The sequence below is a fragment of the Theropithecus gelada genome, chromosome 18 (genome assembly GCF_003255815.1).
Source record: "Theropithecus gelada isolate Dixy chromosome 18, Tgel_1.0, whole genome shotgun sequence".
Lineage (NCBI taxonomy): Eukaryota > Metazoa > Chordata > Mammalia > Primates > Cercopithecidae > Theropithecus > Theropithecus gelada.
In genome coordinates, this window is record NC_037686.1 from 51,079,847 (window position 1) to 51,107,550 (window position 27,704).

Sequence of the window (27,704 nt, forward strand, 5' to 3'; positions counted from 1 at the left end):
CACCTGACCCTTGGGCGTCCCCTCAGAATCTCCCTCTCTCCTCATGCCATCTCCCTGTGCCCAGGTTTGCTGTGCCCTGTGACTCCCCGTCCTTGACACGTCCTTGTCTGTGCTCTCCCCTGGCCCATCCCCCGATCACTTCTTGACGGCTATTCTCACAGCCTCCTGTCAGCCACTCCCTTTCCTGCTTTGCTGCTCTCTACCCTGTTCTCCAGTGCCCCCACTCCAGGTGTGAGCCCCTTATGGAATATTTCTGAAATGCAGCCCTGAAAATGTCCTTCTTCTACTTGGCCATCTTGTGACCTTCAGCATAAACGAAAACTTGTTAGCATGATCCAGACCTGCCCCCCTCTGGCATTACCCTCTGACTCCTTTCTGTCAACCTGTCAGCAAACAGTGTGCCTTCAACAGTGTCCCCAGAGATGCCTCAGTGCCACATTGCTGCCTCGACAGTGCCAACTCTGTACCGACGCACTCTCGTCTCTCTCCCATCACCTCTTTCCCTGCTGTCCTCGAGGTATTGACTGACGTACCGTGTGCTGTACGCCCCCTGAGATCTTCTGGGTCTCTCCGGTGCTCAGCATGTAGTTGATGCCTACTGAGTGCTTATTGAGCAAATGAATGAGGAGTGCTAATCTGGCTTATTGAAAATGTGAATAAGGTTCTAAGTGATAGAAATCCTAAGTGTGAGAAAACAAAATCAGTTGAGTCGTAGTGGTTTTTTTTTAAAAAGCCGGACCTATTGAAGGGTCTGAAACTGCCAATTTTCAAACAATTAGACATGGTTAGTCACCCTGGAAGTATCTTCCTTTCATTTTTAACATATGAAGGAAGGAGTGGAAGTAAAGAACTAAGGAAGATTTAAAATCAGTCTTGTGTGTTAAATGCATTAAAAAAGTCTTTTTGTGGATCCACTCATAGAAAACCATATGACCAACTTAACCCAATGCAGAAAACGATTCACAATGCCACAGTCAGAAGCAAATGATCTGGGAAACCTTCCTAATTACATTGAAGTGTAATTGTTTCCACCTCATAAATGGAAATCAAACACAGGGTGTTGGAGTTTTTAAGCAGGCCTCTAATGAAACTTTGGATGATCGTTCAGGCTAGATCTTCATTAAAAACAGTTCTCAGACCTCCTCGTTTAGTGTTGTGAATTCTTCTGACTTTGGGGTAGGATCAAGTAGAGTAATGCACTAATCAAAATAGACCCACGAGATGAGTAAGATAAGAATTAGGTACCCAGTTTGTTAAATTACTGCCTTGCCTTTTTAAGAGAGCTATCCTTTTAACAGGGAACTCGTGTATTTATTTTGCACTCTGGGAAGGAATTTAGAGCGAGTTAAGCAGCTGCGAATGGATCTCATCTCCCGTATCCAGTCCATCAGCAAGCCTTGCTCACACACCTGTGAAACTTTTCTCACTTCTATGCATTCTCCTGATCTCTAACTCACCCCCAAGTCCAAGCTCCCGTCTTCCCCACTAGACCCCCGACTGGTCTCTACGTCCAATTTGGCTCCCTATAATGGCAGAGTGGTCTTTTTGAAATATAAAAATGAGCCTGTCCTTCCTATGCCAGAAACCTTCAGGGGTTTCCCCTGCCCTTGAGCTAAAGACCCCAACCTTCCTTTGTCCCACAAGGTCCTGCATGGCCTGGCTCTCCCCGCTCCTCCTCCAGACTCACTGTGAATCAGTGTGTTTAGCGCCTGTCTCTCCTGCGCAGCTTCCTCCCAGTGATGGCAGCCGCATCCCTGCCCTGTGCTCACTCACTGTCATGTACTTCCCACCAGCACATTGCCTGGTGCATGGTGGGTACTCATAGTTGTTGATGTGGAAATCTAGGCATTAGCACGATGCCCAGACAAGCCTCTCGCTTCTTTGGCCCTCTGCAAAACTGTTGACTCTGACCCAGAAGGAAGCCCATTCCTCCCCAATGCCAAACAGTCAAGTCGCTTCCGCAGTGGGGCAAAGCGAGTGCAGTTGCTATGGGTTGAAACAGACATGCAGTCAGCCTTCCACGGTGTTTCAAGCTTCTTTTTTTTTAATTTCACAGTTAGAAATATCAGACCATGAAGTTTGGTAGCTGTTCCTTCATGTAATGAAGCTGCAGCTGTTGCCATTATTTTGCAATTTGTTTTCTTTCTGATTGGTAAGAATCTGGGACTGCTGGTTTCTAGGGCCTAATATGAAAATTTCCACTAAAGAAATGTCAGTATTTGAACTATGATCCTGTGCCAAGCAGGAAGAATAAACCATACCCCCATTCACTGCTATGCACACATACCCACCCCCACCAGGAGGAGGGACCCTTTTAGGGCTGTAACAAGTGAAAATTCTTGATTGCAAGTTCAGCAGAACATCGTCTGATTTGGTTATGGGTTTGTTTGTTTTTTGAGACAGTCTCGCTCTGTCACCCAGGCTGGAGTGCAGTGGCAGGATATCGGCTCACTGCAACCTCTGCCTCCCGGTTTCAAGCAGTTCTCATGCCTCAGCCTCCTGAGTAGCTGAGACTACAGGTGCACGCCATCATGCCCGGCAAATTTTTGTATTTTTAGTAAAGACAGGGTTTCACCATGTTGGCCAGACTGGTCTCAAACTTCTCACCTCAGGTGATCCACCTGCCTTGGCCTCTCCAAGTGTTGAGATTACAGGCATGAGCCACCACGCCCAGCTAATTTTTGTATTTTTAGTGGAGACAGGACTTCTCCATATTGGCCAGGCTGGTCTCGAACTCCTGGCCTCAAGTGATCTGCCAACCTCAGCCTCCCGAAGTGCTGGGCTTATAGGTGTGAGCCACCATGCCTGGCCTGATTTGGTTGTTTTGAAGAGATACCAGAAGTTTCGAGAGGCTGTGCAGTAGTTGGAGGGAAAGCATGGGCAGCAGCCATATAGGAAGGTTCTTTAGGATCAGGCCTGGATCAGGTTGAGCCAGTCTCCATAGGAATGATCACCCCAAGGGGACAAAAATGGATTCTTGGAGGAGATCATCTCAGACATTAAAGTGGTTTGTGGCCCTCCCAAAAGCCACAGCACATACCACAGGTGTACTGTGGATCTCCCTGTTAAGATTTCATGGAGAGAGGTGGGCCATTGGCAGAAAGAATCTAAAAAGGCTCTTTAGGGGGCAATAATGAATTAAAACGTGGAGAAACACTTGGCGGGAGGCAGTGAGTGACAAGGCAGAAACGGTCAATACGAGGGATAGGGCAGAGCATGTCCTGGCTGAAGTCAGAAGGAGCCAGACCAAGAGCCCAGAGCTGGAGGTGGCTCCCGGGAGGGCTGAGACCCTGGTCCCCTCCAGGCCAGTCAGGGACACAGAGGGATGACACCTGGGGAGACGGGAAGTCGGAAGGCTGGTGTGGACTCACTGCCTCCCTGCTGTTGGTAGTTGCGCTGATGTCTGCTGGAGAGGCTGGAGAGGATGAGGAAGGCCTGGTTGGTGGAGTGATGGGAGTGCAGGGCACTGACTGCCCCTGAGGCCATGCCCTGCAGGATTTGTGAGCACCCATCGATGGGAGTTTGCCCAGCAGTGCTCGGTTTCCAAGAATGGAGTCTGACAAGCAGACAAGCCTTGTTCCGCCGAGTTCAGCATATTCGATGTGATCCAAGCTGTTTCTCAGCAGCTTCCCAGGCAGCACAAAGCATCTATGGAGAGTCAGGGAGATGTATGGGAATCGGGTTGTTAACTGGCGAAGGCGAGGAGTCCCCCAGAGGTTCCTCTGATCTCTGTGAGGAAGAGAGCCAAGTTTATGCTGGGGCCAGTAGACTTAAAGAGGAATTTTTCTACTGCAGTGTTTTCCCGTGAGCCCTTGCTGAGCGCCTGCTGTGGCTGGGCACTGTGTTCTTTGTGTGGGGTCCTCCAGGAGCCCAGGCACAGAAGGGTGATGGCCCAGAAAGCCCTGGGAGGGCGGGGTGTGCGTTTCGTGGCTGAAGGTGACAAGAATCCACCCCACAGAGGAGGCTCTGCAGACTGCTTGCCAGGGAGTGGGTCCCCTGGGTGCCAACATCAACTCCTTCTGCAGTTTGGTGTTCCTCCTTGGTCACCTTGCTGGGTCTCTGCCTCCTCCGGGACTGTCCACCCTCATGACGGGGCCAGGGTGCTGCCGCAGCACCTGTAGGAGATGTGCAGAGCGGAAAGCAGCCCCTGTGTGACGCTGCCCCGCCTTCTCCTGCTTACGGCTGACACTGTCACGGTGCCACCTGGCATTCGGTGCTGATGACATACAGTCCCTCCCCTCCTGTGGTGGCAATAGCTGACATTAAGAAGGGACAGATTTGGGGGAAAGGAGAACACAGGCTGTAGTTAGAGTGAAGGTCAGGCAGGAATGGAGGCCCGCGGGGAATCTGTGTGCCCGGAGGCGAGCGTTAGAATCAGACAGCCTTGGCGTGGTCCCCGCTTCTCCAACTCCCATGGAGCCTCGTGCCCAACCAGCAAGGGCTTGGGGGCACCGGCCAGTGGCAGTGAGGCAGTGTAGCGGGCTGGACAATATACCTGCACTGCAGGAGACGGTCTCACGATCAGCCCCTGACAGCCGGTCTCAAAAGTGGAATTTGAAGAGTGGTCATTGCTTCTAATGAAAGTGTCACCTGTAACTCATGAAAGCGTCGCCTGTAACTCATGAAAGTGTCACCTGCAACAAACCCTAGAAGGATGCATTTCTGTACCACTGAGGGGTCGAGCCGAGAGGAACCAAAATCTGGGGACTTGACCCCTAACCTAGTGGCTTAGAGAGCAGAATTATAAACCCTTCGTCCTGTGGCCCTCCTTGGGCCCTCCCCTCACTCTCCCACAGAGAAACCCAGGGTCAGAATCAACCGTGAGACTTGACGGCTGCCCACAGGATGATTTACTGCTGTGACCTCATTTAGCATGGGTAGTATGGTCCCATTTTTTCGTTCCTTTCAAAAATTACTAGTTTATCTGATTATAAAATATTAACCTTAAAAATAAAGCCAGTATAGGCCGGGCACGGTGGCTCACTCCTGTAATCCCAGCACTCTGGGAGGCCAAGGCGGGCGGATCACAAGGTCAGGAGATCGAGACCACGGTGAAACCCCGTCTCTACTAAAAATACAAAATAATTAGCCGGGCGCGGTGGCGGGCGCCTGTAGTCCCAGCTACTCAGGAGGCTGAGGCAGGAGAATGGCATGAACCCGGGAGGCGGAGCTTGCAGTGAGCCGAGATCTGGCCACTGCAGTCCAGCCTGGGTGACAGAGCGAGACTCCGTCTCAAAAAAATAAAATAAAATAAAATAAATAAAAGAATAAAGCCAGTATAATAAAAATATGTAAAATAAATAAATGTCACTTATTCCCAGTATCTCAAGAAAACTCAGGATTAAAACTTTTATTTACATTTTCCAGAATTATTCTTTGTAAGCACAAACACAGATTTTTTTACAGAAGTGAAATTCTACTCTGCATACCATTTTCTTTATTATTAATTAATTAATTATTTTGAAACGGAGTCTCGCTCTGTTGCCCAGGCTGGAGTGCAATAGCGTGATCTCAGCTCACTGCAACCTCTGCCCCCCGGGTTCAAGCGATTCTCCTGCCCGAGCCTCCTGAGTAGCTGGGATTACAGGTGTGAGCCATCACTGCCAGCTAATTTTTGTATTTTAGTAAAGATGGGTTTTCACCATGTTGGCCAGGCTGGTCTTGAACTCCTGACCTCGTGATCTGCCTACCTCAGTCTCCTAAATTTTTTATTATTATACTTTAAGTTCTGGGATACATGTGCACAATGTGCAGATTTGTTACATAGGTATACACATGCCATAGTGGTTTGCTGCACCCATCAACCCATCATCTACATTAGGTATTTCTCTTTTTTTTGAGACAACTCTTAATGCTATCCCTCCCCTAGCCCTCTACCCCGTGACAGGCCCCGGTGTGTGATGTTCCCGTTCCTGTATCCATGAGTTCTCATCGTTCAACTCCCACTTATGAGTGAAGCTGGAAACCATCATTCTCAGCAAACTACACAGGAACAGAAAACCATTTTCAAGTTAATATATCACACATACCTTTTCATGTCACTAAGTATCAGTCTATAGCATTCTAATAACTATGCTGAATTTTATTTTGTAGACGTGCTGTTTATTTTTATCCATGCCCTGTTGGTAGACGTTTAGGCTATTTCAGTATTTTCTATGTAAACATATAATTATGTATAACCGTGGAATACTCATATATATCTATCTATATATATATATATATATATAGATATATATATAGATATATATATATGTATGTATCTGTGAGAAGGGATATGTAGTTTTTAAATTGGGATGCCTATTGCCAAATTATAATATCTTCAGAAAAAGATTGAACCAATTAGACTCCCTCCCACAGTGAAAGTGAGAACCAGTTCCCTGCATTCGGCGACACTGGCTTATTTTCTCTTTGGGTGCTGCTTTTGGAGGAAGCAGAGTGTTTTCCTCCTTAGCCCTCCCCTCCCCACTTTGTCTGTGGCTGACCCGCTCATTCAGTAGCTCTCTGGAAATCACAGCTTTCAGGCAACACCAAGGAAGGCTCTATGATCAAAGAAAGAGGGCCGGATGAGTGCTGGAAGGAGTGTATTACAGGGATCGTGGATGCTTATGTACTTCACCTCCTTCCCTTTCCCTGCGCAGGGGGAAAGGGTGGGAGAAAGATTCGGCTTGAGTGTAGCCAAGCTGTACCAAAAGCCTTCTCAATAGCAACGCCTGGGCTGGGATTTATTAACTTGTCATTGGTGTACATCTGATAAGAAAACTGTTACTGAAGGAACAACAAGGCTTTCTGGGGAGGAATAAATGGGGAGAAAAAGAAAAGCCAACCTGGGTTATTAACACGTAGAACAAAAGGTATGAATGAGCACTGTCCGCGCACCTCTGAGAACAGCCACGAACTGCAGTGTTTCACTGTGGAAACCATTTGGCATCCTCCATCCCCGACACGGCTTGTACGGGGCAGGAGAAGATGACCCCTGGGAGAACATGGAATGCGCTGGGAGGATGGCAGCTGGAAAGGGAAATGGAGAAATGAAGGACGTCAGCAAAACCGGAAACGCAGCAACAGGATTAAAATTCACATTGGGCACAGTGAAGACTTCAGTTGACTTTGCAGAAATGGAAAGTGTAGTGGAAAAATGAGATTCCTTCCTGAATAAAGAGAAAAAGAGAATGTAGAGGGACTGGATGGATGATGAATGTGTTTTACGTTGAAAAGCCATCTCAGTGTGAATGGGAACAAGAGCCAGTGCATGGAGAAGCCGCACGAGAGACACAGGTGCGAGTGCTCGGGTCGGAGGGGCTCAGGATCTCCTGGGTGCAGGTGGCAGGACCAAGGAACCCCTGGAGGCGGCCTCTGCCAGAGCACAGCATTTATCACAACGTGGAACCTCCATCCCTCCTGGGTACCACCCTAACACTTACTCTGGAAAACCCTCTCCCCCTCCTTGGTTTACTCTGCAGGCAGAGGAAAAGAGACTTACAGGGAATCCCACCAAAATAGTGGCATGGCTTTCTTTTAGTAGGAAAGGTGTAGGTGGTATATTTTTCTACCTTTTTTTCCCCAAAATTTCTACAATGAGAAAAAAAATTTTATTTTAAAATAATAGGCCTTTCTCCCTTCCCTCACACTGGTTACTGCTATATAGGACATGATGGTAAGCTAGATCTGGGTCAGAGCATAGGAGAAAGGGCTGCCCTGATTGCAGCTGCTTTATTCATGATGGTGGGTGGCACTAAGGGAGGAAGCTTCGGGGCAGATGAGCAAGGAGAAGGCGTCCTGTGCAAATAAATGTCTTCAAAAACCAGATAAATCTATCTCTTCAGCCTGGATCCTTAAGCTTCTTTCTTGTCTTTAAGTTTCTGTTTGCATTTTTGAAAGAAATACCATGCATCCTTTTTTATAACTAGAAAATGTTCAGAAACAGAATGCATTAGAATTTGGAGTTCTGGAGTCTTGATGGGTGTACCCTGTTCTTTTCTCTATTAAACATAATTAGTTTCCTGATAAATGAATAGCAGATGAAAAAATGTTGCTCTTCATTATTGCTAATACATGAAGAATAATTAAAAGTCATAAGTAACCATAAAACAATTCGCCTTTAATGATAGCATCTTTAACTGTGTAACATCCTAGCAATTTGAAAGCCTCATTGGACATTCTCTTGTGCACAGAGCCCATTTGCTGGGAAATATTTCTGAATACATGTTGTCTTCCTTTTATAGTAAGACATTGTTACTCAATAATAATATGCAAGATAACTTCGTGATAAGTAATTGTTGTTTTATCTTTGTAATTACAGACGTATCAAGTGGATTTGAAGCCCAATGGGTCAGAAATAATGGTCACAAATGAAAACAAAAGGGAATATATCGAGTACGTATACACATATTTACTGCCTTTTTTTTTTTTAAATAAATTGAACAGCATGTTTGGTCACTGTCCCTTGCTGAAACAGCTCATGCATTTATTATGGGCATGAGTTTATTGGTCAGTTTTCAACAATTTGAGTTCTTTTTTGGCTTGGGCTCATGGGAAGTTGAATATGGGATGGGAGGGAAAGTCTATCTTGTATCATGACTCCATTGAGCTGCCTATAAAGGAGCAGAGGAGGGAGAAAAGGTCTATATTATTGAGTAATATGGCAGATACTCTTTTGGAATATGTGGATGTCAACTAAGATTTAGAATTGCAACAAAGGGCCACGGTGTCAGTGACCAGCGGAGCAAAATTAGGAACCAACGAAGAAAAAATACTTTGTCTCTCTCCCAACTTCTTTTCCATAACAGATATGTATAGAAATAATTAAAATGGATAGGAAGAATTCAGCATGTGCAACCCTACGGAATTGTTTCTGGTATTTGTAATATTCTTAATTCAATCTCAGTCTCAGAGTGGAACAAAACGTTGAGTCCTTTTGGAAGTCTAGCTCTTAAGTGATTCTAAGACATTTGTACCAGGCAGAAGTTTTTTCTCAGTTGGGCACATTACATTTTCTTTTTTAGTGTATATGTGTGCTTCAAATGCATAACTCTGGGATCTTCCAAGGAGATCCCCTTGTGCAGGGGTGAGGTGAGCACTGCAGTGTGCAGTTTGTGGCTCCCTTGTGGGTCGCCGCAGTGGCCTGAGTTCCTTGTTTGCATTCAGTGCTTCATTTCAACAGGCTGGGCTCCCTCCTTTCTTCTCATTTGGAATTGGTCAGAAGTCTTGAATTCAGACAGCTCTTGAATTGACTGTGGGTCTTAGCACCTTTCAGTGTGATCTGCAAAGAAAAACCTACTGTCCTTCCTAATTAGGAAGAAAGGGAGCCTGTTAGAGTCTCTAGTCAGAGATCCCGGCAAGGACTGGAACTTACATGGCAGACTTTTTTCCACTCTCAAGTTGAAAGTGAGAGTGGAAAATTCAAGTTATGCTGAATACATAGGCTAGAAATAAGATACATCAGTTCTTACCTGGCCACATTAATTGGCACGCTTGTTCTGAATTTGAACAATCTTAGCTGATGACACCCTGGCAGACACCATTGTCTTCCTTCAGAAAGTACAGACTGTGTGGGATTTAAAAAATATTCTAGCCCAGGGTGACCCAGGTCTCAAGTCTGAGGACTCTGACATGTGTGGTATGTGTCTTGCACCATTCTTTGCGGTTCTTTTAGGGTTCAAACGTAGTGGGAGTCAGGGCCAGGCAGGGTTCCAGCTAGCTTTACTTTTAAAAGTGTAATCGAAATCACCAGCTGCTCCCTGATACCTCTGCTCCCCTGGTGCCAGAAGAATGCTGTTGAGCTGATCATTGTAGCCCAGGAGGTGCCGCCTGAGCGGCTGCACAATGGTTGTGCTGCAGGCTGGTCCTCAGGGCCGTTACCATGGTTACAGTGGTACCACTCCAAAGGTGAGAGCCCTTCAGAATGATGGAATGCCTCAGATGACACCCAGAGTAGATTTGCCTTGTGATCAGTTATGCTGTGCATTGAACACTGTCACAGGGAACTTGGTTTTGGTGAACTTCAGTTGCATAAGGAGGTCTTACCATTCATCTTCTAAATTTTGGCATTAAATTATGAGTGCAAATCATTTTGCTGATAAAGCTTGTATGTTACTGTTGAATATTAGCACATTGGATACGAGAATGAAATATTAGATAACTAAATGCGTTGTCCTGAGTACTCTTTACAAATACATTTACATATATGTGGTGTGTGCATCTTATACATATACATATATGGGTGTGTGCATCTTATACACATATACCTGTGTGTTCATACCCCATGAACTTTCCCCTTTTCTCTATGTTGTCACATTTTAAAGCAGTTGAAGCATTTAAAGCATTTTAAAGCAGTTAAGCATTTAAAGCAGTTTAGGTCAGCCAAACCTTGATGTGGGGGAAGCTAATTATTCTTTTGAAATCTCCAGTGAGATTTTAGGTTTTTCACGGGTGTTCCAGGGAGTCTTGAAAGAAGCCATGAATAAACTAAACAGTGGGGGCGCAGAGGAGACCCTCCCCTCTGCTCTGCTGTCACGGATGGAGGAGAAGCACTCCCTGTTGTGAAGAAAGCAGTGAGCGCTAGTGATGACAGAGGTGGTTCAATATTGTCCTCTTTTCTCCTGCAGCTTAGTCATCCAGTGGAGATTTGTGAACAGGGTCCAGAAGCAGATGAACGCCTTCTTGGAGGTAAGCCTTGCTGGCCAGGGTTCTCTGCCGTGTGCCTCTGGTCCTGGGTCCAGCGGGGATCGCGCTTCTCCTTTGGCTGGTGTGGTGGAGCTGATCATGCACTGAGAGACAGGGGCGAGGCTGGGGACCCCGCAGGAAGGCTGGGATCGCACAGCTCACACCGCTGGCCGGTCTCCAGCACGAGAGTGTTCAGCTGCCGTGCCACTACCTCTTTTTCCTTTTCACGGGTTCTCCTGCTTGACTTCTTATTTTCATATTTGTCCTGTTTAAAGAGGACATTTAACAAACTTGATCTAGAACCATTGTCTTGAAGTTTCAGGTGGTACCCAAGAGAAGGCTGTCTTTTGCTGCAGTGACAGGTTCCAAGAAGCCCGAGGGCTCAGAGCTGAATGATAAAGCACAGTCCCCGCAGTGCCTCGCCACCCTCCACGGATCACTGCTGCCTGGGGTTTTTTTTTTTTGGTTTTTTTTTTTGAGACAGAGTCTCGCTCTGTCACCCAGGCGAGAGTGTAGTGGCGTGATCTTGGCTCACTGCAGCCTCTGCCTCCCAGGTTCAAGCAGTTCTCCTGCGTCAGCCCCCGAGTAGCTGGTACTACAGGCATGTGCCACCACGCCTGGCTAATTTTTGTATTTTTAGTAGAGACAGGGTTTCCCCATGTTGGCCAGGATGATCTTGATCTCCTGACCTCATGATCCACCCACCTCAGCCTTCCAAAGTGCTGGAATTACCGGCATGAACCACCGTGCCCAGCCCTGGGCATTTTTTTTTTTAATCCCTTGCCCTTTTTCTTTGTGGCTATATTAGTAATCCATTGCAGATTATTTTCTATACAGATACATGGAAAACACATTTTCTTAAGCTTAGTTTTTATTTTATACCCAGCCACCTCATGACAACTTTTACCCTGATACAGAGCAAAGCAGGCACTGCCCAGATCCAACTTTTTAATATCAGGGATGCTCCCAGGCCCCTAGCAGAGGGTGAGGGATTCATCATTTTAAACAGTATTCCACTTGGACCAAAAGTGAAATTCTTTCTTAAATCTGATAGTATCCATTACCTCAGAGATCACACAGGAAACAGCCTCGCGTCCGCGTGACTGGTGTTCTCTGCACTGAGGCAGAGCTCTCGGGGCGATTATTTCCCTTCACTTAGGCACCTACACAGGATGAGTGAAGCCTGGGCAGCACACTCAGAAACAACTCAGGGCCTTAGGAACTTAAAATGGGGGGGCAGAATGTCAGGTTTCGTTCTTTATTTAGATAAGAAATCCCAGGAAGCAGATTCCTGGGCCCCACCACAGGCAGTCCACACCTTCAGAAACACGACTTTGGCAGTGCGCAGGGCCCAGCAGAGCTGAGCTCGTCCTAGATCACGCCATAGTTAGTGGTGCCCTGGGAACTGGAGCGTGGTTTTCTGGGCGCACAGTCTGCACCCATCACCCGCCTCCCTCTGTGTTTCTTCTCCATGCCTCCAGCACATTATTTTTAAGTGTGTCTCTTACACATCTGTGGCCTGTGCATTTTAGGGCGCACTGACTCACAGTAGTGTTATAAATGGCTTTTGGAATCCACCTGCCTACAGTATCCAGTATTCTCATCAGGTTTCGAAAATTACTCCACTACTCGAATCTTCTAGATTCTATGATTTTTCAAAACTTTTGTAGTGACTGTGCTGTTTTTACTGGAACTATAGTTACTTGATACTGTCTCTGACGTAGGAATCATCAGGAGAGATTGCATTTTTTTCTGGCTTACCAGAAAAGTTTGTTTTTCCTGTGAATTTGTTTTTTTTTTCTTCAAGGCAATAGGTGTTTAAGATGATTTTTTTTTTTCTTTCAGGGATTCACAGAACTGCTTCCTATTGATTTGATTAAAATTTTTGATGAAAATGAGCTGGAGGTTTGTATTATAAACATTATTTTATGTAAAGTGGATTTTTTAAAGTATTTCTCATTACTTTACAAGTCATATTTTAATATTCTTGGATCCATAATGTCCTAGAGGTTAACTTTAAATGAATTCTATTACCTGTCTCTTATGGGGCTTGTTTGCCCATGTGGTTCTATTACATGTCTCTTATGGGGCTTGTTTGCCAATGTGGGAGTAAGAACAGCAAAAATAATCCGCTGTAGTTGCCTTGCCCATGAGAGGGCGGTTCTGGAACATGCCTAGTGAATAGAGGCCACTGAGCAGAGCTGGGATCATGGCCCTAGCACCAGGCGAGGCAAATCGCCACAACAAGTAGAAACAAGGTTTGCAGTAGCCCTTTGGACAGCAGCAACCTGCTTACACTCCCAGACTGGCCAAGTGTCCTCTGCTGCATCCCCATCCGCCCCCACCGTGGCAGCCAAATGGGGGTCTTGGCCACAAAGTGGCCGTAAGCATCTACTTGGGCCTGTAGAACAGATGTCTCGTTGAACTTGAAGTGGTGTATGTTGAGTGAGGAAAAATACCAGAAGGCAACAAGGTAGTAGCAAAAGGTAGTTTAATGATTGTTTAGTTCAGCTTCTTGGTGTGACATAGATGAGCATGAGCAACAGCCATTTTAAACACAAAGGAATATCTCGCCCTGTGTTGTGTCGAGAGAAACAGGAGGAAGACTGTGTCTGTTGAGAAGCTGTTGGAGGGACTCAGCTGTTTGCCCCATCCACATCCAGTGAGCGTTTTCCGTAGACTGGCTTTCTATCCTTTTATCTCCAAACGGAAAGTTCAAGATCGATATGTCTGTGGAAATCATATACCTCAAGCCTTTCCTCTTATAGGTGGGAAAGTGAGGCAGGGAGCAGCTGGGTTTACCCAGCAAGGTTTTGGCACAGTCAGGCCTAGGAACTGTATTTCCAGGCTTCTGGCTTAGTTCTGTTTCCATTTCATTCTGGTACCTTTGCAGGAATTTCTTCCATTCGTCCACAGGAAACCTCCCCTGATGGAGAGTTGAGTAATAAGAACAGCAAACCTTAGACTAAATGCTAACTCGAAGACCCAGTTATGCCTCAGTATTGGCATATGTTTGCCGTTCTTAGGCCTCTGGACAGATCAGATGAGGTGATTTGTCATCACTGGAATTGACTAGCCCGGAGGAGAGAAGTTCTTGCTGTCATAAGCACTAATTCTTTTGTGGGTAGGGAGATGCTTTCAGATAAGAGGAATAACCTCTCAGGAGGAGAAGCAGCCATGTAATGCGCAGATGCTGCTGGAGCGTGAGAAAATCCACGGGTCCCATGTGTAAGACTAGAGGGGTAGAGAGGACGACTGTGGCATTTTTATATCCAATATAACATACCGTGGCTTGCACAGGGTTCGAATTGAGCCACCCTCGTGACTGCTGCCTCTGTGATCGCTATGGCAGGTGGAGCCTGGAACAGGTGTCTGCCTTCCTCTGTTACGATTTGGTAGCTTACCTTCACGGCACAGTGACCACATGCTGGCACTGAGAAATGACCACATGTCATTTCTCAGTGTGTGATCTCGCAGCTTTCACATCCTGCTTTTACATCTGGTAAATTTTCTTCCTAGTTGCTCATGTGCGGCCTCGGTGACGTGGACGTGAATGACTGGAGACAGCATTCTATCTACAAGAACGGCTACTGTCCAAACCACCCTGTCATTCAGTGGTTCTGGAAGGTAATGAACACCTCCACCTGAGGCAGGATTGAGAGCTGTGTGGTGCCCTCCGTGTGGTCTGACTTCAGGACTGATGCTGGCCTTGGGGTCTGTTAGAGCTTGGACTGCTGGGGGAGGGAAGAGGCAAACTGAGCCGGCAGCCCCGTGGCAGCTCCTCTGCAACTGGAGCAGACAGCTAAACTTGAATGAAGTTGGTCACTACAAAAGCACACTGGCCTTCCTTGACCACCTCGTGAAAGTGACTTTGACCACCTCGTGAAAGTGACTTTGATTTGAGGGACTGGTCCTCCAAAGTGTAAATAGAAATGGGGGGCTCCTCAGGGCAGAAACAGGCTTCAGGGTTGGCTTTGCCAAAGTGCCACTTTCTGTTAAGAAGTCGTTCTCTCAATTTTTAAAAAAGATTCCAACAAATATTTTGATCTGTGTATCTTTCAACCAAAGATAACACAACTTTGATTTATTATCTTAGGGCCAGTGTTTGTATCCTGTTCAGCTTAGGAGGGAAGTAAAATAGGAATGGATGAGTCCAAGTCCAAGAGAGATGCAGTAAACAAACTTAAAAAAAACAGTTATCCCCAAAAAGACTGATTATCCCAAAAAGGAATCATTTAACTTTTTCAAATTTCTTTTATTTTTATTTATTTATTTTTTTAAGATGGGGTCTCACTATGTTGCCCAGGCTGGTTTCAAATTCTTGGGCTTAAGCAGTCCTCCTACCTCGGCCCCTCAAACTGCTGGGATTACAGGTGTGAGCCACCGTGCCCAGCCTTTTTCACATTTCTAAATGCATATTATTACTATTTCAAATGCCAGCAGGAATAGAGATGAAAAAAGCAGAGTCCTGGGTGCGGTGGCTCAGGCCTGTAATCCCAGCACTTTGGGAGGCCGAGGCAGGTGGATGACAAGGTCAGGAGATCGAGACCATCCTGGCTAATACTGTGAAACCCTGTCTCTACTAAAAAATACAAAAAATTAGCCGGGCATGGTGGCAGGCACCTGTAGTCCCAGCTACTCAGGAGGCTGAGGCAGGAGAATGGCGTGAACCCAGGAGGCGGAGCTGGCAGTGAGCCGAGATCGCACCGCTGCACTCCAGCCTGGGCGACAAAGCGAGACTCGTGTCAAAAAAAAAAAAATGCAGAGTCTTCAAATCCTAGTCCAGGTCTCACTTGGCTTGTTTTAAATAGTCCCAGTGACATTACCAGTAAAGCCACCTGGATTCCTGTAATAATGCAGTTATGTAAGATACACAGATTGTTTTAGAACCCCATCTTTGCCTTTGTTTTTTTGTTTTGTTTTGTTTGGCTTTTTTTTTTTTTTTTTCATTTGATAAAATGATGTCTTCTAGGGAACATGTCTACAGTCTGAAATCCCATCTCATAACCTGGCTTCCCCTTGTGATGACAAATCTTAAATACTGTATATTTATCATTGGCTTAGGGGGAACTGGTAAGCCTCGAACACAGAAACATGAGCTCGGTGCCATCAGAGAGTTTGCTTTTTATATCGTTTATTTTGGCCTATTGGCAGAAGAAGAAAGAGATGGACGTTGTGATCACTCAGTCTCTTAGATTAGAGAGGCCAGCTCATATTGTGGCCATAAAAAAACTACTCAGTTTTCAGTGTCAACTGTCTAGGTCTTACATTACAATATAAATAAGATTAAGTTCTGCCTGCCTGCATGACAGCAGCATGTGCCATGGGTCACGTGGGGGATATAACGAGCTTCTGCCTCTGTTCATAGGCTGTGCTACTCATGGACGCCGAAAAGCGTATCCGGTTACTGCAGTTTGTCACAGGGACATCGCGAGTACCTATGAATGGATTTGCCGAACTTTATGGTGAGCAGGATACCATTAGGTTCAGTTGTCCTCCTGGGAATTTGCAGCCAGGCATGAACTGTGGCCCAAGAACCCTGCTGCCCAGGCCTCTGCAGAAAGCTAAGTTTCAGGACAGTGTGCCATGCATAGGTTCCATGAAAGTTCAGTTAAAGTGCTGTTATCTGTACTTTATATAGACAACATGGTGCTTCTACCTCGAGGGATTGGGGGGCGGTTTGTGAAGAGATCCATAAGGCTGCTCTTTTTTTTTCCTGGTTTAGTTTTTTAGAAAATCATTAGACACTAGGGTTTGCAGGGTCATTTATATGGTGTAAACTGATCTATGAAGTCACCTCCAGTAGGCAGAATTTTTCCATGTTTACTATAGATTTAAAAAATCACTCTCTACTTTGCATACTGAAGGTCACATTTCATTCGCCCTCCCACCTCCAAAACTAGTTTGAAGTTTAAATTTCCAGGGTCCAGCTGAGAGGCTGTAGCTGCCTGCCTTTCCACATAACTGTTGTGGTTGTTAAACTTAGTGCAATTCCATTCTGGAGACAATGCGATCTTTCTGTGAGGCTGTGCAGACCTCTGGCTTCCCTCAACGTTAAATATCAATGTTGCAGCAGAAGAGAGTGTCTTGGACCTCACCCTTGGGGGCAAACCCTGCCCTGACAGTAGCTGGACTGCAGACCACACCATAGCTTCATTCTTCTACCCCAAGTACTCTTAACATTTCTTTTTCTTTTCTTGTCTAGGTTCCAATGGTCCTCAGCTGTTTACAATAGAGCAATGGGGCAGTCCTGAGAAACTGCCCAGAGCTCACACATGGTGAGTGGCAAAAACACACGCACGTCAACAGCAGTATTTGAACTACTTAGCTGGGTGTGGTGCTGGGCTCGAGGCTATAGATTGCTCTGTTTCCTGTTTGTAAGTAGCTTAGAGAATTAAGGGACAGTGATGTGGATGAAAATAGGAATTGTACAGTAGTGCTAATAAGACATAATGCGGACCAGGCACGGTGGCTCACGTCTGTAATCCCAGCACTTTAGGAGGCTGAGGCGAGCGGATCACGAAGTCAGGAGATCGAGAGCATCCTGGCTAACACAGTGAAACCCCATCTCAACTAAAAATACAAAAAAATTAGCCAGGCGTGGTGGCAGGTGCCTGTAGTCCCAGCTACTTGGGAGGCTGAGGCAGGAGAATGGTGTGAACCCGGGAGACAGAGCTTGCAGTGAGCCAAGATTGTGCCACTCACTGCACTCCAGCCTGGGTGACAGAGCAAGACTCTGTCTCAAAAAAAAAAGACGTAATGCACTCAGTATGTTTGGCACATAAAGGGCTCAGGCGTCCCTGCCATGGGGAATTTCTCCCCTGAGCCCAGTCTTTCCCTCATTATTTTAGGTAATGCAGCTTTCGCTGTTCACCATACATGTATAAGGCAGCTCTCAGCCTCTATAAGCACATTAGGTTTTTACTCCAATCTTAAATTGGTTGAGAAATTAGGACAAAATACCCTGTGGAAACATCCTTTTTCAAAGGCCTTCTATGCCCATGAATAACCCGTAATTCCCTGGAATTGAGCAGTAATGTGACTGTGGTTGGAGGAGAGTAAGAGGGCTGACACGTGGCCGGGGATGCCCAGGCGTGGAGCGTGGCTGCCCTCAGAAGGCCCTCTCAGGAGACACAGTGAGGCAGAAGGGTCCGGTTGTTTTCTGAAGAGTTGCGTGAAACCCATCGCAAATGCAGACTGGACAGGATCGATTTCCTGAAGCCGGGTTCAGGGAGCTCTTGCTCACTCAAACTCCCATGTCCCTCATGTTGGTTTTTCTGCATAAGAAAGCCTTCATTTCTTGCTCCTGGGGAAGCAGCGGAAGTGGGCCTTCTGGAAAACGGTGAGCAGCGTAGCCCTGTGTTTCTCATGCAACAGGGTCTGCAAAGCCTGCTCTGGCCTTACCGAGCTAACACAAGCGACCGCACACTCCCTGCAGGAAACGCCCTCCCTTAAACTAGCAGTGCTGGCCAGGAGAGAATTCTCATGCAGATGTGTTTGCGAAAACACATTTTCGACTGTGAAAGGTTTTTTACCCTTGCCTCTCCAGAAAAGTGGGGTTTTTTTTCCATTCATGTGACTCTCCAAATGGAAAGAATGTGGTCATTGCCTGTCAGAGCCTTGAAAGCAAGCTGACTGCAGCCTAAAGTTGATGAATATCCAGAGCAGTCGTTGTCCATGGTTCTCTGGCTTTATTCTAAGGGAAGAATGCTCGAGTAGTTCAGAGCTTTTATCCAAACAGTGTCTGAGTCATATGTGGTTTTCTGGGTTCTACTGGCCTCCATATGAAAGGCACTGGCGTTGAGCCAAGCCCCAGGACTGTGGGTGGTGATGCGGAACTCAGGCTTATAGCACTAACCAGGATGAAGATTAGGAAAAGCGAAATTATTGGGCACAGTCATCATCTGTGGTCAGGCACTGCTTAATCTTTATGGCAGCCTTATGAGATATGTTATTCCCTTGGGCTGTCAGAAGGCTGGTGCAGGGCTTACCTGAGTCACAGAGTCCCAGGATTTGAACTCAGGTCTACCAGAATTAGAGCCTGCACCCTTAACCACTACACCAGATACACTGTCTCTGTTGATACAGCCACTTTCTTTTTAGACTTTTCCAAGGAAACCAAATTAGTGAGCCAATTTCGTGTTCATTCAACCCATGTTTCTCCATGACTTCAGGGACACATGTCTTACTGTTGAGCTGTTTTTTTTTTTATTTCGGAGCCCACATGATTCTGCCACAAGTAGAACTTCCCAGATAAGACCTCTGAACTCAATGGTTCTCAACCGCAGCTGCATGTTGGAACCATCTAGAGAACTTTAAAGAAATCACTCATGCCTGGGATTTGGACTTCGTTGGTCTGGTGTGTGATCCGGGCAGTGGGATTTTCAAAGCTCCCCAGATGATTCTTATAGGCTGGCAGGGTTGAAAATTCACAGCTCTTCCCTAGGAAGGGCAAAGGTCTACCTACAGGAGGGGAACAGCCCAGCTGGCTCTTACCAGAACTTATCTTCCTCTTTATGTGTCATGGAAATAAAGCAACTATGTAGTTTTCCCAATGATGTTCTCTCCAGACTAAGTTGACCTGGCTGGTGGGGACTGGCAGTTGCAAGCAACACTGGCTAGCATGAGTGGGACTGTTCTGCTGTTTCTTCGAAATGGCTTTCCTCCCTACCTGACCCTGCCTGTATTTTGACATAGGAAACAGGAACTTCACTGGCTGTTTCGTGGCAACAGTTCCGCCCTAAAATTTCGCCATACATAGGTTTGATTTTTATGATACACAATTAAAGTTCAAAATAAAAATCTGATTTCCTAGAAGAGCAGAAGCTGAAGGATCTGGTTCTCTATGATGAGGGTGCCTTTCATTAAGCTTTCCAATGGTGACCATTGAGTGTCTGACATTCAAAGGACGTCATTTCATTGTTCTGTAAAAGGTCACTACTCAGACATTTAAAATTACTCTTCATTAAGAATCACAGGCTCACCTGCCCTTTTAGGAAGACTCCAGACAAAAATCATCTCGTTCAGCCCGTGCATCTTCCACATGAGGACGCTGAAGCCCTCTGAGGACAATGAGCTCCTTAAGGTCACCCAGCTCATTAGTGCAGACCAAAGCCAGGTTCGTGTGTCCTGACCTCTGAAATGATAGGAACTCACACTCACCAAGCACTCAGTTCATTCTGGGGATGGTGCTAAGCACTTGATGTGATTGACTCATACCATCATCACAGTGGTCCTAAGAGGTGTGTGATGTTATGACCCACTTTTTTACAGATAACAGGGAGATGCAAAGTGATGAAGCATTAAGCAGCATGATTCAGAACCTCAGATCTTGACCTCCCGTCTTTGCCTCTCTCTTCATCATTCCAGTGTTTCTCAAACCTGAATAATCTATGGACCTTTTTTAAAGGGAAAAAATGGTCACAGGTCTCAAGAATGGGCCTGAGACCCCGATAGGGATTGCAGGCCCAGGACTGTGGAACCCCAGCTGAAAAGCCTGAAGCCACTTTCCGTGAAAGCCTCTTTTAAATGCCATCTGTAGACGTGAAGTCCTGTCTTTATCAATATGATAACAGAAAGTGAAAAGCCTCTATTAGTACTTACTCTTTTAGGATTCCTGGGTTTCTGAGAACCCCAGTTTGAGAAGCACAGTGTTATTCTCTTGTCTTTTAGTGTTTAGGGGCTGTTGGAGAATCCAAGTGGAACTCAGTGGGACTTACTCAACATTTAGGGGTTGTTAAAGGGCCCTCTACAGTATTTGTTTCTTTTCTGTGGCTGTGACAATGGTTAGCTTTTAGTGTATGTGTAAGTGCTGCTGAAGCGAGCGCGTGAATGGTTAGCTTTTAAAACCTAGGAGGTTACTTTGCTTATTCTTGGAATCACACATCAATACCCTGAGGGGGCGGTTTTAAACACAGACAGTGTGAGCACTCACGGCAGAGACAGCACAAGGGCACTTCAAGAGCTGGGCTTTGGAGCACCCCGGGGCTGTACCTGGCCCCGTGTGACCTTGGGCAAGTTACCTAACCTCGCTGTGTCTCAAGCTCCCCCTCTCTGTGAAATAGGGATGAAGCATTAGCTGCCTTACAAGGTGATTGCCAGGGTTCATAACATTGAGACAAGGCTGGTGGGGCATGGTGAGCACTCCGTGAACTTGAGCTCTTATGTCATAATGAGCTGTGGCCAGTGTGCATGCCATTTTCATGACAGATACACATCAGCAACCACACCCCAACACATACACACACACACACCGAGGTGCAGGTTCTGTGGCTAGAGGCTCTGGTCTTGAGCCCCATGTAGACATTCAGTAAATGTTGAAAGGTGTTCACACTGATACCATCTCTTGAGTAATTGAGCATTTGCTGTATGCCAGGCCCACTGATCCGATCCACTTGGCACCCCTGTATGCAGTTTCCCCATGTCACAGAAGCATAGAGGCCATCCTTTTGTCTGAAAACCCTCACTGTTGCCAGGGCGATTTGCAGTCGCCGCCCCCATCTGAAGCCTCCAGATATGTAGGGACTTTTTCTAAATGCACCTTTGCATAGCAAATGTCAATTTTGCCTGACTTTGATCAGAGGAGGTAGCTTAGCACTGGTGTTTCGGAGCCCCAGACAGCCTGGGTTCTATTTGTGGGTCTGCCGTATGACAAAGACTGTGACCTCAGGAACCTTGTCTCTGCTCCAGGAGCTCCTGTGCAGAGTGGAGATAACATGACCTGCTTCATAGGGTTGTGATGAAAATGAAGTGAGTTAATAGAAAAGCACTTGTCTTGAGGCCTAGTGTGGAATAAGTAATAGTGTTAGAGACAGACACAGTCTTAATTCGTGGGTAACTCCAAAAGCATCAACTCTGTGGTCCAAGGGTTTGGAAGTGTTGCCAGTTACTTTGCTTTTCATGTTTCCCTTCCCACCAGGATTGTTCCAAGATCTGCATCTGACTATAGCAAAGGTTTCATGGACCATTCAAAATGTTCTTTCTCTGTAAATTACAAGAGCTTACTTAGTGTAGATGTTTCATAGCTAGAGGTTTTTGGGTTGTTTTTTTTTTTTCCAGGTAATCAAAATTGTTGGTTAAGGCTTTTTTATTCTGTTACTCAAACACCATGCCCTACTAACCAGATCTAGGAAGTGCTGTTGTGGCTTTTCACCTATACTTTTTGTTCCTTTTGCAGCTTTAATCGCCTTGACTTACCTCCATATGAAACCTTTGAAGATTTACGAGAGAAACTTCTCATGGCCGTGGAAAATGCTCAAGGATTTGAAGGGGTGGATTAAGCACCCTCTGCCTCGGGGGTGGTTGTTCTTCAAGCAAGTTCTGCTTGCACTTTTGCATTTGCCTAACAGACTTTTGCAGAGGCGATGGCAGAGAGCAGCTGCAGGCATGGTCCCTGGAGCCGAGCCTTCGCCATGCACTCGTCCAAGTTCGGATGTGGGAACCTGGTCCCAGCTTGAGTTTCTGCATTTCCCACCACAAATTATCAACTGGTTGATGTGTACACTAATTACATTTCAGGAGGACTTACGCTATTTATGTTGTGCCTCTGCAGGCAAAGCCCTTAATAAATATTTTACATCCTTTCTAATGACAATGAATGGAATTAATCACTCTACAGGTATAGTATTACAACTCATGTTTACTTTTTAAAATGATTTAGACCGATTTTCAGATTTTATTTCGTTATGATTAAAGATGTCTCATGTACTTGGAAAAGTGAGCATTTTTTTTTTGTATTTCACTTTCATACCAGGCTTAATGTCAATGACATTTTTATTTTTTAAGTCTCTGACACCTCCACCCTCTACTTTATTAGAATTGGAAGGCAAGTTTTTGTCCAAAAACCTTCTACAGACAAGTACTTTGAGAGAATTTCCAATATAATATTAGACATAATAATTTTTTCCATACTCAGAATGAAAAACTGGATATTACGTTTTTGTTTTTGGGGTTTTTTGTACAAATTTAGCTAATAGCTACAGGCTGAGAGAATTGTAACATAGCATGACAAATTTTGTGTTGACTTGAAAGGAATCACACCATTATTCCTTAGAAGTAATTACCTGTGCTGTAACACATTTGAGACAGGGTTGGACTCCCATTTCTCATCAGAGAAATTATTTAGCCCTTCCTGGCGCTGTACAGTCATCTTTTATTCTATTTCCTCTTTGCTGTTTGTAGTAGAGACATTTTGAATGAAACTTGGCACTGCTTGATTCAAAACTGTGGAAACCAGATCTGTTTAGTCTCCTGTTTGTATGCGTTTGCTAATGGTAGCTAAATAACCAGTTTTTGTTGTAAATGCACCAATTCTGAAGGCACTTTATGTACTACATGGAGGTCATGTCTGGTTTTGTTTTTATTTTTCTATCATGAACATTAAATGTGGTGATGATTTCTTTTCCCCGCACACATCTTTCCGGTGCAATATCTATCCATTGTGAATCTGGCTGCTGGTGTATAAAAACCTGGATGTAAAGCTGAGCCTACAGACCTGTCCTCACCAACTGTTTTGTGATTTCTACTCAACTACAAAGATTTATTGAATGTACACTTAATCTAACTGAGTTTTGTTACCAATGACCTGTTGCATGCTTCGATACCGTGTACTGCCTGAGTTGTGTCTGTTGTGCGCTAGATTAAAAGTGAGACAGAGACTTGACTTGATCCTCTGAGCTCAAGCTGTTGAGCTGGTAGTGGCAGAGGACTGAGGGTACCTGCATAGTTTGATTCTTTTCCACGTGTAAGTCTCCATTGCAGAATTGTCGTGCTTTGAGAAAACACCTGAGGCAGTGTGGGAGTTGAACGACCCGACTGTCCTTTTTAACCTGTGTTGTCCTAGACCCTGTCGGGGCAGTTAGGGGACGCTAGAGATTTGATCTCATGCCAGTCATCAATAGGACAAAAGAGTTGTGGTTTGGGGATGTCTGTTTGTTACATAAAAAGGACCTTTCGGTGTAAGAAATTGCCGTTTTTACTGTGCCCTGGGTGGCATGTGAGAAGCCATGGAAGGTTGTCGTCGTAAATGAGTTGTCTAAAGGTGCAGAGGCCTGAGGTTTCTAAAAGAAGGTAGATTTCTACAGAGCTGAGTGTTGGTTCCTTTTTCTTATTGGTTGAAAAGTACCTGGTAGTGATCAGAAAACTTAGATGCTATGTAACTTTAAAAAAAAAAAAAAATCCTGCTCATTGGTTTTGACTGTTGGTGAGACGTTTCCCCTACAGTTAACATAACAAATGTCTCAGTGGTAAAAAATCCCCTTTTTGTAAGCCCCTGTAGTCTAGAGTCAGTTTTCTTTTTAAGAATCATGCCAGAGCCTGAGTTGAGCAGTACGCTTTCTTGGTTTTTGAGAGTAATCGTGTAATTGTAGAGGGAGAAATCCAGTTCTAGCCTAAGAACTGGGATACTTCTGTCATCTTGTAAACTGTGTATTGAAAAAAACAGAATAGTCACTAAATGCATATTAAGTCAAGTATTGGAAAGTATAAAAGAAAAATCATTCTGACAATTTCTAAGCCAGAAGCAAACAAGAATTACTGAAATCCACCCCATGAATTCTTGGAAGGCAGTAATTGTGAGTGACACCTCAGTTCATCAACCCCTTAATAATACCAGCTTGATTTAAATGACAACTAAATATTGCTGAGGTGGGGGTTTAGTATTTTTTTAAAAAAAGCAAAACAAGGTTCACTAGTCCTCAGCAATTCTCGAAGTTTCTCTCTTTGCCTAAAATGGTCATAGATCTTGATTCTTCTGAATCATGATGACCACACCCCGTCATCTTCACAGCATAATTGCAGGTGGCAGGAAAGGCAGTGTGCTCTGTGCTGGGTGAGGAGCAGTTGCTGGGCCATTCCTTGGGCCTCCACCTGCTCTGTGCTCTGTGCTGGGTGAGGAGCGGTTGCTGGGCCATTCCTTGGGCCCCGACCTGCCCTGTGAGTAGCCCTGGGGCAGAGAGGGCAGTGTTGCCTATCCCAGAGGTCGCAGCAGCCACACTGCTCTGCAGGCCGGGCTCTCTTTATAGCCAGAGAAATCACCTTAATGCAGTTTCTTGAGTTGTCTGCTGAAGCTGTAATTATTATGGGCCACTTACATGAGGCCGAGAAGTACGTGCCAGAGTTCACGCACTGCCTGTTGCAGGTTTCTTAACATCAGTTATCACGGCTGCCTGTGTGTCCCGGCTATTTCCATTCCTGCCCCTTGTTGGCCCGAGGAAGGACGTGGAAAGAGCGCCTGGTGGGATGAAGGTCCAACAGCCTGTGCCTCTCTGCCGCTGGTCCCGGAGCCGGCAGCAATGAGGCCTTCATTTTCTGTGTTACAGTGTACTCCCAGCTTCAGTGCTCTTTTCCTTTTTGCCTGAAATGTTTATGCTTCTCTGTAGCCAGTCCTCTAACAAATCACAAGAACAAAGGTAAGACACTTGACTTTTGTTTCCAGGACCCTTCAGCAGGTGACATCAGCTATTCCCTAAATTCAGACAATGAGGGATACAGAGCGACTTGGCGTGTATTATTTCTCCCATGTAAGGACAAAGGGACAGATTCTTATTAATATTTTTGAGACAGAGTCTCGCTCTGTAGCTCAGGCTGGAGTTCAGTGGCTCAATCTCAGCTCACTATAACTTCTGCCTCCCAGCTTCAAGCGGTTCTTCTGCCTCAGCCTCGCCGAATAGCTGGGATTACAGGCACCCGCCACCAGGCCTGGCTAATTTTTGTATTTTTAGTAGAGATGGTTTCACCATGCTGGCCAGGCTGGTCTTGAACTCCTGACCTCAGGTGATCCTCCTACCTCAGCCTTCCAAAGTGCTGGGATTACAGGCATGAGCCACCGCACCCGGCCTCACAGTGACAGATTCTGAGAAACAGCGTGCAAAACATTTGAACCATTTTCTACATCTCCCATTGTTGCATAGACAATGTGCACCACTGCTAACTTGCCAGATCCACAGTGGCCCTCTTGAAAGCCAGGTTCATACATAGCAACTTTTTAATTGTTCTAACAGTTACCCATTAACAGTCGACTCCTGTATTTCTAAGAGTCTTGTACTCACCTCTGAAATTTAAAAACGTATAAAGAGAGCCTGGGTTAATCAGTTCTGCAGCCCCTACCCACTGTGCTAATTCTCCTCTTCTCTCTTCTCCTTACCCTGCCCCTGCACCCCTGTACTTACAGGGAGAGGTGGGAGGTGCTGTCTGGTATCATTTTCTGCCTTGCCAGTAGGGGGTGCCGCTGTGCAGGGTAACTGCCTGGCCTGCTCCCTTCCTGACCTTCCCCGAGCCCGAAGATCACACGCTACCTCTGTCATTCAGGCATTGGGGTACATCCTGATAAGTCATGTCAGAACTGCCAATTTCAGGACTCGGATGTGTTTTTAAAAAACAAATCCTTATAAACTCCACTTTGTACTTTAGATTTTAAAACTGGGGGAAAAATGTGATATTTGGACCACTTTTTTAATTTATATAAGCCTTAATGAACAGTGTCTATACATTTGCATACGCACACCCCCACCCCAGAGTGTTCTCAGTATGTCAGAGAAAATGCTGTAGCATTCAGACAGGAGCTTGGAGAATGTTTTCTAGAAAAGGGGTAGCTTCCTGTTGGCATGAAATTTTCCAAGCAAACCTCTCATTAAACATCCGTCGTTTGTTAAAGATGTTCCACTCAAAGCAACACATGTTTCAAAGGCATGTCTTTCTGTTCTTTGGCTTTCTGTGTGTAAGGAGTAGCATTGCTGTTGGCACCTAACCTTGCGTGCACTGCATTCTCAACCCCGTACCAGTGCATCGGAAGCCTTCCTCGTGACCGTACCTCTGTATAACTCCGTGTCTGCAGATATCTGTGTTCCTATGTAAGCCAATTTTCCCCTTTCACTCAGACTAATTTCACCTAGATTGTCACGGTTTCCTTCATGTTAACTTTGCGTGACTTTGTTCTTCCTTTACTACTATGTATGTAATATATATACATATATACGTACATATGCTGTCCAAATATATTTGTATATATTTGTATAGCATTTTTACACCTTTATTGAGTAATCTGGTTTCGAAAGGGGGTGAGAGCTTAGTCCCTTCTACAGTTTTCTCCAAGCTGTGTCCTCCGAATTTCGACCCTTGGAGCCTGAGAAAACCGTAGGAAGATGATGTGAATTTGCTGTTATTTCTTCATTCAGGATCTATCATCAAATGAAACATGAAAAAAGTAGTGACTTTTAAGGTGAAATGTTTCAAGCATTCCAAATAAATTCTCAATGTTTCATAACTTTTTATTATAAACCCACCACCTAATAGGAAGCCAAGTACTATTTGATACAGTGGTAAAAACCAAACTACCTTGAATTTTTTTTTAAGACAACTTATGAATAATGCTCATTTTCACAATCAGAATAGCTTTAAACTATGGTTGAATTTGATACACACAGGAAAGTTTTCTTGAAGAACAAATCCTTTTCGCTTTTCTTTTTTCTTGAGAGATCTAAAGAGACACTGTACATTGTTTTCCTGACAGCAAAAGACTAATGTGACAAAATGAAGTCATTGTAAAGAAGCGATGCAACTTGTCAAATATTTAATAAAGAATTATGGAAGCTGGAACATTTTCTACATCAAGTATTATGGGTTGTTTGATTTAAAACTTCTTTGTGAATGCACTAACTTAATTGTTTCAGAGGAGTTTAAATGCCTGCAGATTTATAGTGCGTTCATTTCCTTCATCTCCCTAAAATCTCCACCCTTTTAAAAACATTAAAGTCTGGCAGGGCATGGTGGCTCACGCCTGTAATCCCAGCCCTTTGGGAAGCTGAGGTGGGCGGATCACTGAGGTCAGGCATTCGAGACCAGCCTGACCAACATGGTGAAACCCCATCTCTACTAAAAATACAAAAAATATCTCTATATTAGCCAGATGTGGTAGCGCATACCTGTAATCCCAGCTACTCAGGAGGCTGAGGCAGGAGAATCACTTGAACCTGGGAGGCAGAGGTTGCAGTGAGCCGAGATCATGCCATTGCACTCCAGCCTGGGCGACAGAGCGAGACTCTGTT

At 45.3% G+C, this 27,704-nt stretch overlaps 1 protein-coding gene across 13 annotated transcripts in view; it reads left to right on the forward strand.

The window, feature by feature from the left end:
- Nucleotides 1-27,264, forward strand: part of NEDD4L (neural precursor cell expressed, developmentally down-regulated 4-like, E3 ubiquitin protein ligase) — a 366,704-nt gene extending 339,440 nt beyond the window's left edge. For 6 of the 13 annotated variants that reach the window (XM_025364982.1, XM_025364987.1, XM_025364990.1 and 3 more), the window contains 7 exons: nt 8,300-8,373; nt 10,605-10,665; nt 12,508-12,567; nt 14,182-14,289; nt 16,031-16,127; nt 16,868-16,940; nt 21,839-27,264. In XM_025364982.1, coding sequence (XP_025220767.1) covers nt 8,300-8,373; nt 10,605-10,665; nt 12,508-12,567; nt 14,182-14,289; nt 16,031-16,127; nt 16,868-16,940; nt 21,839-21,941 — 576 coding nt within the window. In that variant the 3' untranslated portion in view covers nt 21,942-27,264. The remainder of the gene's footprint in view (nt 1-8,299; nt 8,374-10,604; nt 10,666-12,507; nt 12,568-14,181; nt 14,290-16,030; nt 16,128-16,867; nt 16,941-21,838) is intronic. The other 7 variants (XM_025364989.1, XM_025364993.1, XM_025364985.1 and 4 more) reach the window with 2 other exon arrangements.
- Nucleotides 27,265-27,704: the final 440 nt, after the last annotated feature.